Source organism: Miniopterus natalensis, chromosome 7 (assembly GCF_054644295.1).
Source record: "Miniopterus natalensis isolate mMinNat1 chromosome 7, mMinNat1.hap1, whole genome shotgun sequence".
In the NCBI taxonomy this organism is placed as follows: Eukaryota; Metazoa; Chordata; class Mammalia; order Chiroptera; family Miniopteridae; genus Miniopterus; species Miniopterus natalensis.
Window position 1 is genome coordinate 23206752 of NC_142087.1, and position 12397 is coordinate 23219148.

General features: G+C 43.6%; 1 protein-coding gene across 1 annotated transcript in view; it reads left to right on the forward strand.

Annotated features, from left to right (window-relative positions):
* SPTLC3 (serine palmitoyltransferase long chain base subunit 3) overlaps nt 1-12397 on the forward strand; it is a 108494-nt gene that overhangs the window by 74164 nt on the left and 21933 nt on the right. The window contains exon 9 of the mRNA XM_087818873.1: nt 1477-1603. Within this exon, the coding sequence (XP_087674999.1) occupies nt 1477-1603 (127 nt within the window). The remainder of the gene's footprint in view (nt 1-1476; nt 1604-12397) is intronic.

Here is a 12397-nt window from a genome sequence, read left to right on the forward strand (position 1 = left end):
GTGGCAGAGCCAGGATTTGAACCCAAGCAACCAGGTTCCAGAGCCTGTGCTATAACTCCAAGGTCATATCTCCCCTCAAGCAGACAACCCTTCATCACCTTTTTTGGAAACACTAACTTCTCTCTCTACACCCAGTTAGCTCCTCCATTGTGTGCTGATTAAGATGCCATCTTTTTCCTACTTTTGGTGTCCATGCCTTTTCCCTCTTCTGACTACATCCAAATCTCCCCACCCTTCAAGGCCAGACCACCTCCCCGAAACAGCCCTTTCCTGACTCGGGTCCACAGGAGCCCCCATCATCCTGCCTCCTGCACCCCTCCCATGTCTCCTCATTGGCTTCCTCAGCATCCTGCCAGGAGGCTGTAGCTCTCAACAGAAAACCCTTGCCGCTCAAAGAGGGGCCCTGAACATAGAGCCGTGAAGGACAGCCCAGCTGCAGCTACTCTGGGCAATGGGTGCCTCTCTCTTTGAACCCCGCCCCTCCCACCGTCCTCCAAAGTGAGCTTCACAAATGCCCTGTGGCCAGGGCCTTAGTCAGGCCATCATCACACACATACTCTCCAAATATGGGGGAAACCCACCCAGGCAATGGGCCAGTACAGGTGGGCAGATAGATGGTCTTCCCAGCTAGAGCTGAGCGCCTCCAGATGCCAGCTCTGAGGCCCTCCTGACAGGGACATTAGGTTATTGGGGCTTCTTCAGGTGCTCAGCATACTCCCCTGGGACCTTACGTTTGGCATCAGGAGTCAGGCATACAGGTTGGAGAATCATTCCTCCCACTGAAGACCAGCATTCTGTAGTGGGTTGGTACTCCAAAGAGTATGGCACAAAAATTCTAGTAGTTCCCTACCGGCCAAGACATGACCAGAGTTTATCTGGTTCTGATCTACATTTTGGTTTAATTTCCCACTTCTCCCTTCTGCCTCTCCATCCCCCCACCCAAGTTTTCTTTTGCTCTATATTTGTCTTTATTCATCAAGACTTAATTTCACTTTCTCGCTGGAACCTTCCCTACCTGCTCTGGCTAGCAATACCCCCTCTCTTTCCTTTGTCTTCTATAGCCCTGCTGCATATACCAGTTTGTATGTCTTGTTACTTTTCCTACCGTTAATTTTCCAAGGGCACAACTTAATGTAATGTGCTCGATGGCAAGATCACATCCTCTACTCTTTGAACAATCCTGAATCCAGTGCTCGTACATACTAAGTATTCAACAAATGTTTGGAAGTCATTTTTCTTTTGCACGTCTGGTTTGGCCTTACAGATTTGCAGCCTTAACTGTATACCTCCCAAGTTTTTGAGGGAGAAACTAAGAAAAGGGATAGAAAAAAAGTTTAATAATGCCCATTAAATATTGGACCACATTCAAGAATCCAATGTCTTATACTATGATGAATGGGTTGGGACAAGATGTGATTTTCCCCACCACCACTGAGACTTACTTGCCTTCTTTTTGGATTTCCCTCTTTATTAAAGGACCTTGTGGATTATCTACGGGTTCACTCACATAGTGCTGCTTATGCTACCTCCATGAGCCCCCCGATAGCGGAGCAAATCATCAGAGCAATGAAATTCATCATGGGACTGGATGGGACCACGCAAGGTAAGAGGGCCTGCGGTGAGCACAGCTCCCATGACATCCTTTCCTAGACCTCTTCCTGTGTCCTTTTGCCCCATCAATTTTCCTCTTCTGAAATATATACCTTTGACTTAATGTAACCCAATTTGTAAATCAACCCATGTGTACATAAATAGTACCTAATACACATCATACATAGTACATACATGTACTAGAACTGCTGTCAGCACACAAAAAAGGAATGTGTTTTTTTTAATGCAAAGAAAGATTTCTAATTTACTTCTTAGTGTGATCAGCATATTTGGATAACTTTGTGTAATTGGTTGTGTTAAAATGAAGCAAACAATGGTATGTGTTTGCCTGCGCTTTCTCAGGGCTGTCAGTCAATTTAAGATTCTTTTCAAAAAAATCTTATTCTTTGTTCTGTCTTTCATTCTTTCTTTCATAAGAAAGGAAATCCACCCCTGGCCATTTGAGAATATATGGACGAAACAACACACAATGATAACTCTCCAGCCATTTCTTTGGTCACCACAGCCAAAGTGTGCTACTCTGTTCAACACAAATGAGCTTAATCTTCTTTTTGAAATATTGTTTCACCAAGACTTCTTAGAGATCGCCTTCTATCTTTCAGATATAGTTTATAGAGTTCCTACTACATATCATAGTATATATATAACATAGATAACATAGTATATATATAACATAGATAACAGTGGTGAGTTCTTACTGCCGGACAATCTAGTGAAGGCATTCATGGAAGCAGCAAATTATCCTGGCCCAGAACTGGCCACTGGACTAGACAATCCTTGTGCCCTGCCTGACCTCCCAGCTGATGTGAAGTCCTATTATTTAGTTCAACCTTACAAGGCTGCTACTTCAGTGGAAGTCTGGGGAAATCCATTCTTTTTCAGTTTTATCAAAGCACCAGAATGTTCACATACAAATTTTACCCAGCAGCCTACTATATAAAATAGATTAGAACTGGGTTGGTCTGTTCTAATTTCCAAACTGATGGCCCCCTGAGACCTTTCCACTGAGCCCCAGTGATCCCCAGGTCACGAGTCTGAAAACTCCCAAGAGAGACCTTTTCTACAGAAGCATAAAATGGCTCTCAGAGTGATTTTGTTCCTCCTCCATGTAAAATGTGGTTATTGATTGATCTCTAGGCTTGTCATTTGGGTTTTATGATTCAGTGTCTTATTGAACAGTCTGTCTGATAAAGGAAATGAAAATCCAATCTAGGGAAGCCACATGGTGCGATGGGTATGGGCATAGAGTGAAAGCAGCTGCTTGGCTTTGACACTGAGGATACTACATACTCACTGTGTGGCCTTAGGCAAGTAACTTATCTGTTTAGCCCTGAGCAAGTTACTTCCTTGTGCTTTAGTTCCTCCAGCTATAAAATAAGGGAAATATTGTTGATGAGCTAAGGTTTTTGTGAGACATGTCAAATACTTAAAATTATGACTGAAAACAACTTTGTAGTAAGGATTATGTGATTGCTTGCTGTGTTATTTGCCATTATCCCTGAGGTGTTCAAGAAGTATTTGGACTATGTCTCAAGGCTGCTGTAGGAAGGATTCTTATGATGGAAGTGAGGTAAGACTACATGTACTCCAAGGTCCTGGATTAGTCAGGATAAGTTAGGTTATGCCACCATAACAAATGAACCTTGAAATTCTCAATGGCTTAACAAAACCAAAGTTTATTTTTTTGTTCGTACCATGTCTAATGCAAATCAGACAACTCTCTGCATAGTTTGCCTCCATGGGGGCAGTAACTCACTCTGCTGCTAGCTTGAAGCTTAGCCATCTCAGCCCATGGTCACCATGGTAGAGAGAAAGAGAGCATCAGCCTGGAAGTGACACTAATCACCTTGCTTACAGTCCATTGGCCAAAACTAGTCACATGGCCACACCCAAATTTAGGGAATATAGTAAATGAAGGGATATGGATATGATATGAATAAGCAGATATCTTTCAACATTTTAAAACTAAAGCTAAAAATAGAACTGTTTCCATTCCCACATGAGCTGTCCTGTTGTGTGAAAAACTGGCCTGGCACCTCTGGTTTCTCATGAAGCCCTTTAATGATCTTCTTGAGCTTCATGCATTTCTTAGTGGCAAACATTATTTGAGATTTAAGCCAAAGAGCAAGTTAAATGAGCTTACAATGAACAGAATTATCCTTTGGTCTTACTTTATAGATGAATAACTAGAAAAAAGTTATTCTTAAAATTATCATATTTTTTAAGCCCTCTCGTGTATGTGTTGTCAGAATCAGATGGTTTACATGTACCCAACTTGGCAACCATTTCCTTCTTTCCTCTGGGTTGACCACTTCACCCCACACAGAACTCACTCTGTGTATCTGATCACAGTTGAAGAGCTGCAGAAACACTGCATTAAAGATACAATCGTTTCTCCTTTGATAACTGTCTATCATCAATTTTTATTCCTCTGAGGTGGGAGATGATTCCCTCGGTTTTTCTCTCTTAGCCTTAAAATGAAAGAATTATTTGGTTATCATTTTTAACTTTCCAGTTAAAGTTCCTTACCTCACTTCTCTCACAAGAGAGAAAAGAGATAAATAAGAAACAGAGAGGGCTATGTGGACAGCCTGCTTTCCTAGAGCCAAGATAGGAGAGCCAGGGAGAGAGGACAGTTTCTTTTCAAAGGAATGAACAAAGGAAAGTCATAGGAAAGAAAATTAACAGAATCGTCAGCCAGGTTTCAGATGGTGCTGCCTGACACGTCTTTTGAAGAATTCCAAGGCACTTGCCTAACGATCGAGCTGGCCTCGTTTATGACAGTGCCTGCTTTAGGTAAAATGAGCAGGACGGGTCAGGGCTATTGCGTTAACTCTGCCCTTTCTGCCGAGACAGACAGACTGTCGGGGCAAAGCTGCCCCGCGCTCGGGGGGAAGCGCTGTGTCATGCCAGGGCTGCCTTCAGGATCTAAGCAAGAGGGCCCGGCTCCAAGCCTTCGCGCTCGGCCCTCTCCGCTCGCTGCTCCTGCGATGGGAACCTTTCAAGGCTTTGCTTCGGGTGCAGTTTGGGGAGCGGCTGGCCAGATCTCTTCCTTGATGAATGTCTTCACTTTAATCTGCAATGCAAAGCCGTACGCTTCAAAGCAAGGCAAGCTACGGGAATAAGGCCAGTATTCCTTTGAAGCCAGGGTTCAAAGATGAAATAGAAGTCCCAGTGAAATGACAGTGTTTATGCACACACAGCCACCTTCGCTCCGCAGCCGGGCTGCTCGTGGGGTTAATGCACACGGGCTGGGGGCTGCAGGCCTGTCGCGCGTGTGTGCCACATGCACCGAGGTCCTCTTCATCTCCCAGCCTGTCACTCTGTGCAGCGCAGTGAGCCCAGGGTGAAGATTTGGTTTCCACCTTAATGGATGTTGGGTGGTCCCCCAGCCAAACCAACGCTGTAAGCCCCTTTAGGGCTGGAAGTGTGTCTTGAATTAATCTGGTGTTCCTCCAAGTGTCAAAGCCAGTGCTCAGCATAATAAATATGTCATTGCTCAACTTCCATCTCACCAGTGGACTCGATTTCAGTGTCAGTGTTTATGCTAAACAAGATCGAGGGGATGTTTATCTCACAGGACTGGGAGCCCGGAACCCGTTCCACACAAGTTGTGGCCACTGAGGGGACCCCTCAGTGACTGGGCACCTTCAGTGCTTGGCATCAGTTTTAAAGAGATTGAGAGAAACTGCAGCACAATCATTTTCTTCATCTAGACAGACATGGCACAAGCAGCCACAGAGGATGAGCCTCAAACCACACCAATGACCCCCCTACAGCAAGCATTGACCATAGCTCTCTTGTTATTTATTTCATCTTTGGTGCATATTTTTCCATTAACCAGTCAACGTTGTTTTTGAGCTCATGAACTTGGCCCTGCCTCCCACCCTCCCTTTCCCCAGCTCTGGGTACCCTTTCACTTCTCAGAGACAATGGAGGTTGTATCACAAGGAGCATGAAGGGTGTGAGTTCTGCAGCCAGACTTCTCGGGGGCCCAGTCCCCTGCCCAACATTTGCCCCATGACTGGCAAGGTGCCTACCCTCTTCAGGCTGAGTTCCTTCCTTGTAAATCGGGGTTGTCAGGAGGATTCCATGATGTAATATAATGAACTTAGCATGATGCTTGACATACAGTAAACACTCAATAAAAGTTAACAGTTGCTGTTATTTTAACTCATCTGATTTCTCCCCTTCGCTAAACTTTCCAATAGCTTTTACCCTTCTGGAATCCTGCCTTTCTCTCAGACCTTAGGCCTGCTCCATCAGCACATCCTGCAGGGCTTGCTTGGATGTAAACCAGAATCCAGACACTTCTCACCACACCCCCTCCTCCTGACAGCTCTCACCTGGATGACTCGAGTAGCCTCCTGAACAGTCTCTCCACGTCTGCTCTTGCTCTTTACAGCTTGCTCTCCACACAGAGCCAAAATTCTATTTTTAAAAAACATAACTCTGACAGTATCACCCGGAACTTTTCGTTGCTTCCCACCTTACTCAGTGTGAAGTACGACTATGGCCTTCGCGGCTTCTCGTGATATGGTCTGTCATTCCCACCACTCTTTTTCCCTTCTTGGACCATTCCAAGCAGCTGGCATCCTTGCTGTGCCTAGAATGCAGGGAGCAGCTCTTGCAGAGGGTCCTTGCTTTTGCTGGCCTCTCGAGAGCACCATTTCCGACCAGCATCGGCAAGACCCACACTCTCACTTTCATCTTCGCTCAAGATCAGCCTTCTGAGGGGAGCAGCCCTATTCTAAACTGTACACCCCCCTTGGTCCTCTAAATCTCCTTACTTTGCTTTAGTCTTTGTAGCATTTACAAGTGCCTGACACCTCATATATAAGTATGTATATATCTAGTCTAGATGTACTTGTCTTCCGTTTTCCCTCACTAAGATGTAAACTTCAGGAGCAAAAGCATTTTGTCTTTCATTTGTTACACTGAGCACAGTGCCTGGCAATTTCAGGTTCTCAACAAATATCTGTTGCAAGCTGGAATCCTTCTGTATTTCCCTCTTACCTCGGCAAATAAACTACCCATATCTCCCCGTCACATCTCTGTGCTTCATTCTCTCTTTTCCACCTTCTGAAAGCGCCTGGCCCTTTTCTTGACTGTGAACTTGTTCATTTCCTTCAACCTGAAGAGCCGCCCTTCCCCCTTCTCCCTCTGAGTCACGTCCCTTCCATTGCTGGATGTGAACCTTCTTGAAAATGCGGCCTGTTCTGCCCTCTTTGCTCCCCTCCTCCTGCTCAGTGTTCAGCACCTTCAGCCTGTCTTCTGCCCATTTCCAGGGCTGCCCCCTCAAAGGTCAGCCTTGCCCACCCACCTAAATGGCCTTCCCCAGCCGATGAGACTGACCGCTCTGCCTTAGTCTGTTTGAAAACAGTCTTCCCTTAGTTGTGCAGATACTCTTCTTTTTTTTAAATTTTCTGTCTCTACTTCCTCTTTTCTCTGCTAGGCTTCTTCCCTGCCAGCATTTCCTCTTCTGTTCTCTTTACATTTCCCTCTGCACAGGTAGGCACCCCTCTTCCTCTCCTTGTAAAAGCATGGCTCTCAAACATGAGTACGCATCGGAGCCATCCGGAAGGGTGGTGAAAGCAGGTTGCTGACCCTGCCCCCAGAGCCTCTGATTCAGAATTTCTTGTTGCATCTCTCATAAGCTCCCAATGCTGCTGCTGCTGGTCAGGGAACCACACTTTGAGAACCACTGCCATATAATGACCTCATCATCAATCACCCTCTCCCTCCCATCAGGCACCAGTGGACTGTGTATTTCTTATGGATAGAAAACATCATCATATCACCAGTGATCAGCACAGTGCTTGATACATAACAGGCCTCCAATACACATATTTTCAAGTTGAATTAAGTATATATATATATATATATTCTAAGCTTCAATTGTGCATTGTTTTGCTTCAGAAGTTGATTACATATCTATTTGGTCCATCTTTTTATCAAAAGATTCCAGTAGAATCTCTAAACACTTAATATTGGCCATCTCAGCAACTGAACTTGCTCGCCAAGATCAGCCTTTCCCTGGAGCTCTTCCCTACGCCCATGTCTAGTTTTGCTCATGACAGTTCTCCATCCCTGCCCGTGGTTCTGATATAGGCTCAAGTTTTAGAAGCATATTTCTACGTAAGGGAAAAGGAACAGGCGAGGGTATTGCGTAGCGGGGATGTAAAGAGAGCAAAAGATGGAATTCAGGCAAATGCAGACAGGGTGGATGACCTAGCAGAATAGGAGCAGGAAGAACAGACAGAAATAAGAGAAAATCCAGGGGGGGGGAAGCACAAAACACATCTTAATCTACTTCCTTAAACCCCTCTGATTCCTCTACCCTGTTCACTCAGCTACTGCAAGCACCTCACCCGTTCCTCCCCATGCCTGTGACCACTCCGGTATGAGGAATAGCCATGAGCTTTATGCCCTCGTGTGGAATACACCCTCACAGCATGCTCTCCCTTAAACCTGTGCCTTCAGATAACTTTTGAAGTATGTAAAGTCATTACGAGTTCATGGTCACAGCATGGACTATATTATTTGATTTGATAGTAGGCATCTGGCAGAGATACGACCATTTCTCTAATAACTTGTGTCTCTTGGTATGGACAGGGTACTATCCATATAATTAATTTCTCTATCTCTTCAGTGCATCTTCAATGGGTGGAATCCAGTTGGGGAGAAAGGGAATCCCCAGTGGGTAATACTGCTAAGTTTAAATTATGACAAGTTTAAGTTAAATTGTAACAAATTCACAACTTAGAAAGCATGGCTTTTCCTACCATTATGTGGAGTCTGCTTAACTTAACACTATAATTATCACCCTCCTTCTGGTTCATTCTCCTGCTGTGATGGTTACAACATTGATAATACAGTGTTGAAATGACATTGGCCCTTTTCTAAGAAAAGATGGTCTGCCCAGCCTGATGGCCCGATGGAATATCAGATACTAAGATTCTTGTTACGCTTTCAGTTTCATATTCCCAATCACCTCAGATATTATCAATCGAACTTGAGTATTATCCACGTAATTGCCTCAATTCCCCACTTTTGATCTGAAGAAAAAGTTTACTAAGCCCTTCAGAGTGTGGAGACCCAGCTTTCGGTGAACTTCAGAAAGAAAGTCAACAAGAGAAGGGAGAGGAAACTGAGCCTGAAAAATTAGAGCCAAGTACTGGTAGCCACGTGCGAACACAATTCTTCCTCAGGCCCTTTGGAAAATTAAAACTGTGATCGGCCCAGCATCTGAAGTATTAAATAGACACACTCCCCAACAGAGGGCCTCCTCACACTAAATCTTTCTGGGGTCTTACTTCTTGCTAACTTGGGAAGGATTCAGAATATTTAGTCTGTAAAGAAGGCTTTACCTTGGCCCTAGCACTCTGTTTGCATATCACACACTGCCTTTGGCAGGTCTGGGGAGTGCAGGCTCAGTTAAGGGAAGTAGACTTTTTTCCTCTGATTATCTGGCTCTGGGACGAAGACTCTCCATTCCTGAACTGGGGAAGGGATGTCCTTTAAAACCACATTTGGTTACATTATGGTGTCACTATTTTATGGTGGTGTTGCCTATTCTAAAATTAAAAATGAATATTCTGTCCCTTCATTGCAAAATACCTGGTTCTGTTAACTGAGAACATCCGAGGAGCTGAAGATGACCATGGTTTCTATGCCAAAAGGAACTAGCGATGGAAAGGGGGCGTGTGTTCTGTTAGTTGAAGGAGTTCAGATTCTGCTCAATAACACAGATAAGTCAAAAATTGTCACTGATAAAGTTTTTCTTAGCCCCACAAACAAAGAGATAATTTGTCCACAAAATGGAAGAAAACAATTAGGGCCTTGTCTGATTTCCCAGTGGCTTGTCAACCTCCCTCATAGCTGGCCCTTTGACCATCACACAGACCTTCCTTGCTGCTGATCCCGGACACAAATGCCCTTGTGTTTTCTCCTACTTGAGCTCATCTTCCAGAACAGACCCAGACTGAAACTTCAGGCCTAGATGATATATGGACTCAGAACAGCTTGGAATGGGTTCATGCTAGAGTGATACTCCTAGCTCCCGTCACCAACCCAGAGGGACCTTCAATAACCACCTTTTCTAAAATATCGCTCCCTTTCTTGTGGGCTACTCTGTCTACTCCCTTATTCTGAACTATTTTTTCCTCATAGCCCTTATCACCATCTGAAATTACGTACTTGTCTCCCACTGTCCTCAACCTCAAGCAGTATATGTTGGTTGAATGAATGACCTCATTCAGTGTAAGCTTTGGCCATATCCCATCAACTACTCCCCAGGGATTGGTGGCACCTCCAGTGTGCAGGCCCATGGCAGTTCCCCTATCTGGATGGCCCTTACCTCTCTCCACGACCCACTATACCTGTTCTTTATCTCCTGAGCCCCTAGTGAGCCTTCTAAGCCCTATCTGGATGGCTGCAGTCAGAAAATAATTCTTGACTTCTCAGTCTCAAGCAGTCTATTGCTTCTATAATGTTAGTCATGAACACTCCAGTCCTTCAAATAGGTAATGGTTAGTTAGTTAATTGTGCCTTAAGAATCAAATATATGAATGAATGAATGAATGAATGAATGAATGAATAAAATGAATGAATACTGATTTGGTGTTTGAAGCAGATTTCCTGGACAAGCTTAGAATCTAATCATTATCTATAAACAATTATAATATCATTTCTTTAGAGGTTACCCATGGAATTATTTTGTCCTAAATCCTAGAGTTATAATCACTTCCTTGGTGGGTACACGCATAGGCCAAACTCTAAAGCTCCCTTTCTATTCTTTTGATAAATGAATGGTTTTACATTGTTACATATGTATTAAAGCTTTGTCTAGATATCATCTAATATAGAGGTGAGTAAACTAGATAATCCAAGCCAATGATGCCCAAAAAGCAAAAGCAAAAATACAGTTTTTCTTTTAATTATCAAAGCTGTTAGCTGAATCCCTCACTTAAGGTTTCCTGTGGCGAGGCCATCCAAAGCTCAAAGGTGCATTTGACTTTTTTATACACAGTAATCAGCAAAGACTGGGCACCAGCTAATCTTCTGTGTCCAAATTGAAGTACATTTCTAAGAAAGAAGAGAGTAGGCTGATTCTTAAGTATGCAAAAATGGCATTTTCCACTGAGTATGCTGGAGGGCCCTGCTTCCCTCCCCTTCCCCATCTTAATGATGATTTGCTTTTAGGATTTTTTTCAATCAAGACACTTCATCACATTTTCATGACATTACTTGGCAACAAGTAATGAGAGGTTGAGAAAGTAAAATTCCCAAAGAAAATGTACAATTTCCCTTTACACCATACAGCCAATGAAAAGTAGAGGGCATGAAGATTTTAAATCCTCACCCTTGTATGGTATCTTTCTTTCTAAGGCCTATATTAGTTAAGGTAAATCAGTAAATCAGTTGCTATAACAGACAAACACCAACATATCAGTGGTGTAACACAATAGAAATTTATTTTTTGCTCATAGCAAGTCCAAAATGGGTGCTCCTGCTGAGTTTTCTCTTCCAGGAACCTAGCCTCCCTCTCTCTTGTGACTCCTCCAGCTTGAACATATGGCTTCCAAGATTGCCACCAAAGTGGTAAGGAGCACAGAGGATCATGTGTATGATGTTTTCAGGGGCCATCACTGGAAAGGCACATTTTATTTCTGTCCACATTCTGTTGGCCATAACTCAGTCACATGTCCTTGCCTAACCACAAAGGGCCCTAGGAAATGAAGCTAACAGTCTGCCTCAGCCAAGGAAATGGGTTCTGTGAATAGCTACCCGGTCTTTGCTTCAGTACTTAGCCTCAGTCCAGCACATTCTTTCCCCAGACTTTCTGATGGGTGTATACTGTAGTAAGACATTGTACATTTTAGACAGTTTCCCATTATTTCTCTGTTGACTTAGTAAATAAACTCTTGACCTGGAATGGGAGAAGAGTAGCTTAGGACAAAAGAAAAACAAAGTCCAAAGGACTGAAGATGAATCTCTTTTCCTTTTATAGGGACTCTCAGGGCTTCTCATCTGGCTTTTCCTACAGCCACTTCTGCTTCTTTTTCACAGAACCTAGTCCCAGGCCATGGCAGGGATTGAGATCATTATCATTATTACGTTGCTAAATTCCCCAATGCTGTGTACTATCTGAAAGGAGAAAATGGACCCTGGTCATAATGCTTCCCCAGAAGAAATTAAAATAACATGAAATTGGAACAGATGTGGAAGTCAGGCCAAAACAGGAGAGAATGTATATTTTGGAAATAGTAACACACTCTCAGACATTCAGGACATATTTCTGGAAGGGAGGGTGTCATGAGACAGAAAATTATAAATTGCATCATTATCAGAAAATTGTAAATTGCACTTTAAAACATGCAATTTAAAAACATAGACATTTAGGCTAGTTATTTGAATTGGATGGGTTCATTCTGAGTCACCCCAACTCTCCTATTCAGCCACACTTTGGTTCTTTTGGGACCATGGACTAAAGGGAAGCTAAGATGCTTGAGCAAGGATTGAACCTCTGATGTTCATCACATGGGCACGCAGCACTTGGCTTGTCAAGGTAACAGTCACGAGAGAAGACGGAATGTGAGCCCTAGTAGGGATAGAACTAGTGATCCCACATCAAGTTTGAATTCACATGAAAACACGACCCTGATCAACATCACCCGAAGCGTTTCATCTCCTTTGGGAAGCACTAACACTGTGTGCTTCTGTTGTTGCGTCCATACTCATACCCAAGATTTAAAAGAATTTTTTTTCAAAGGCTTAAATTCCT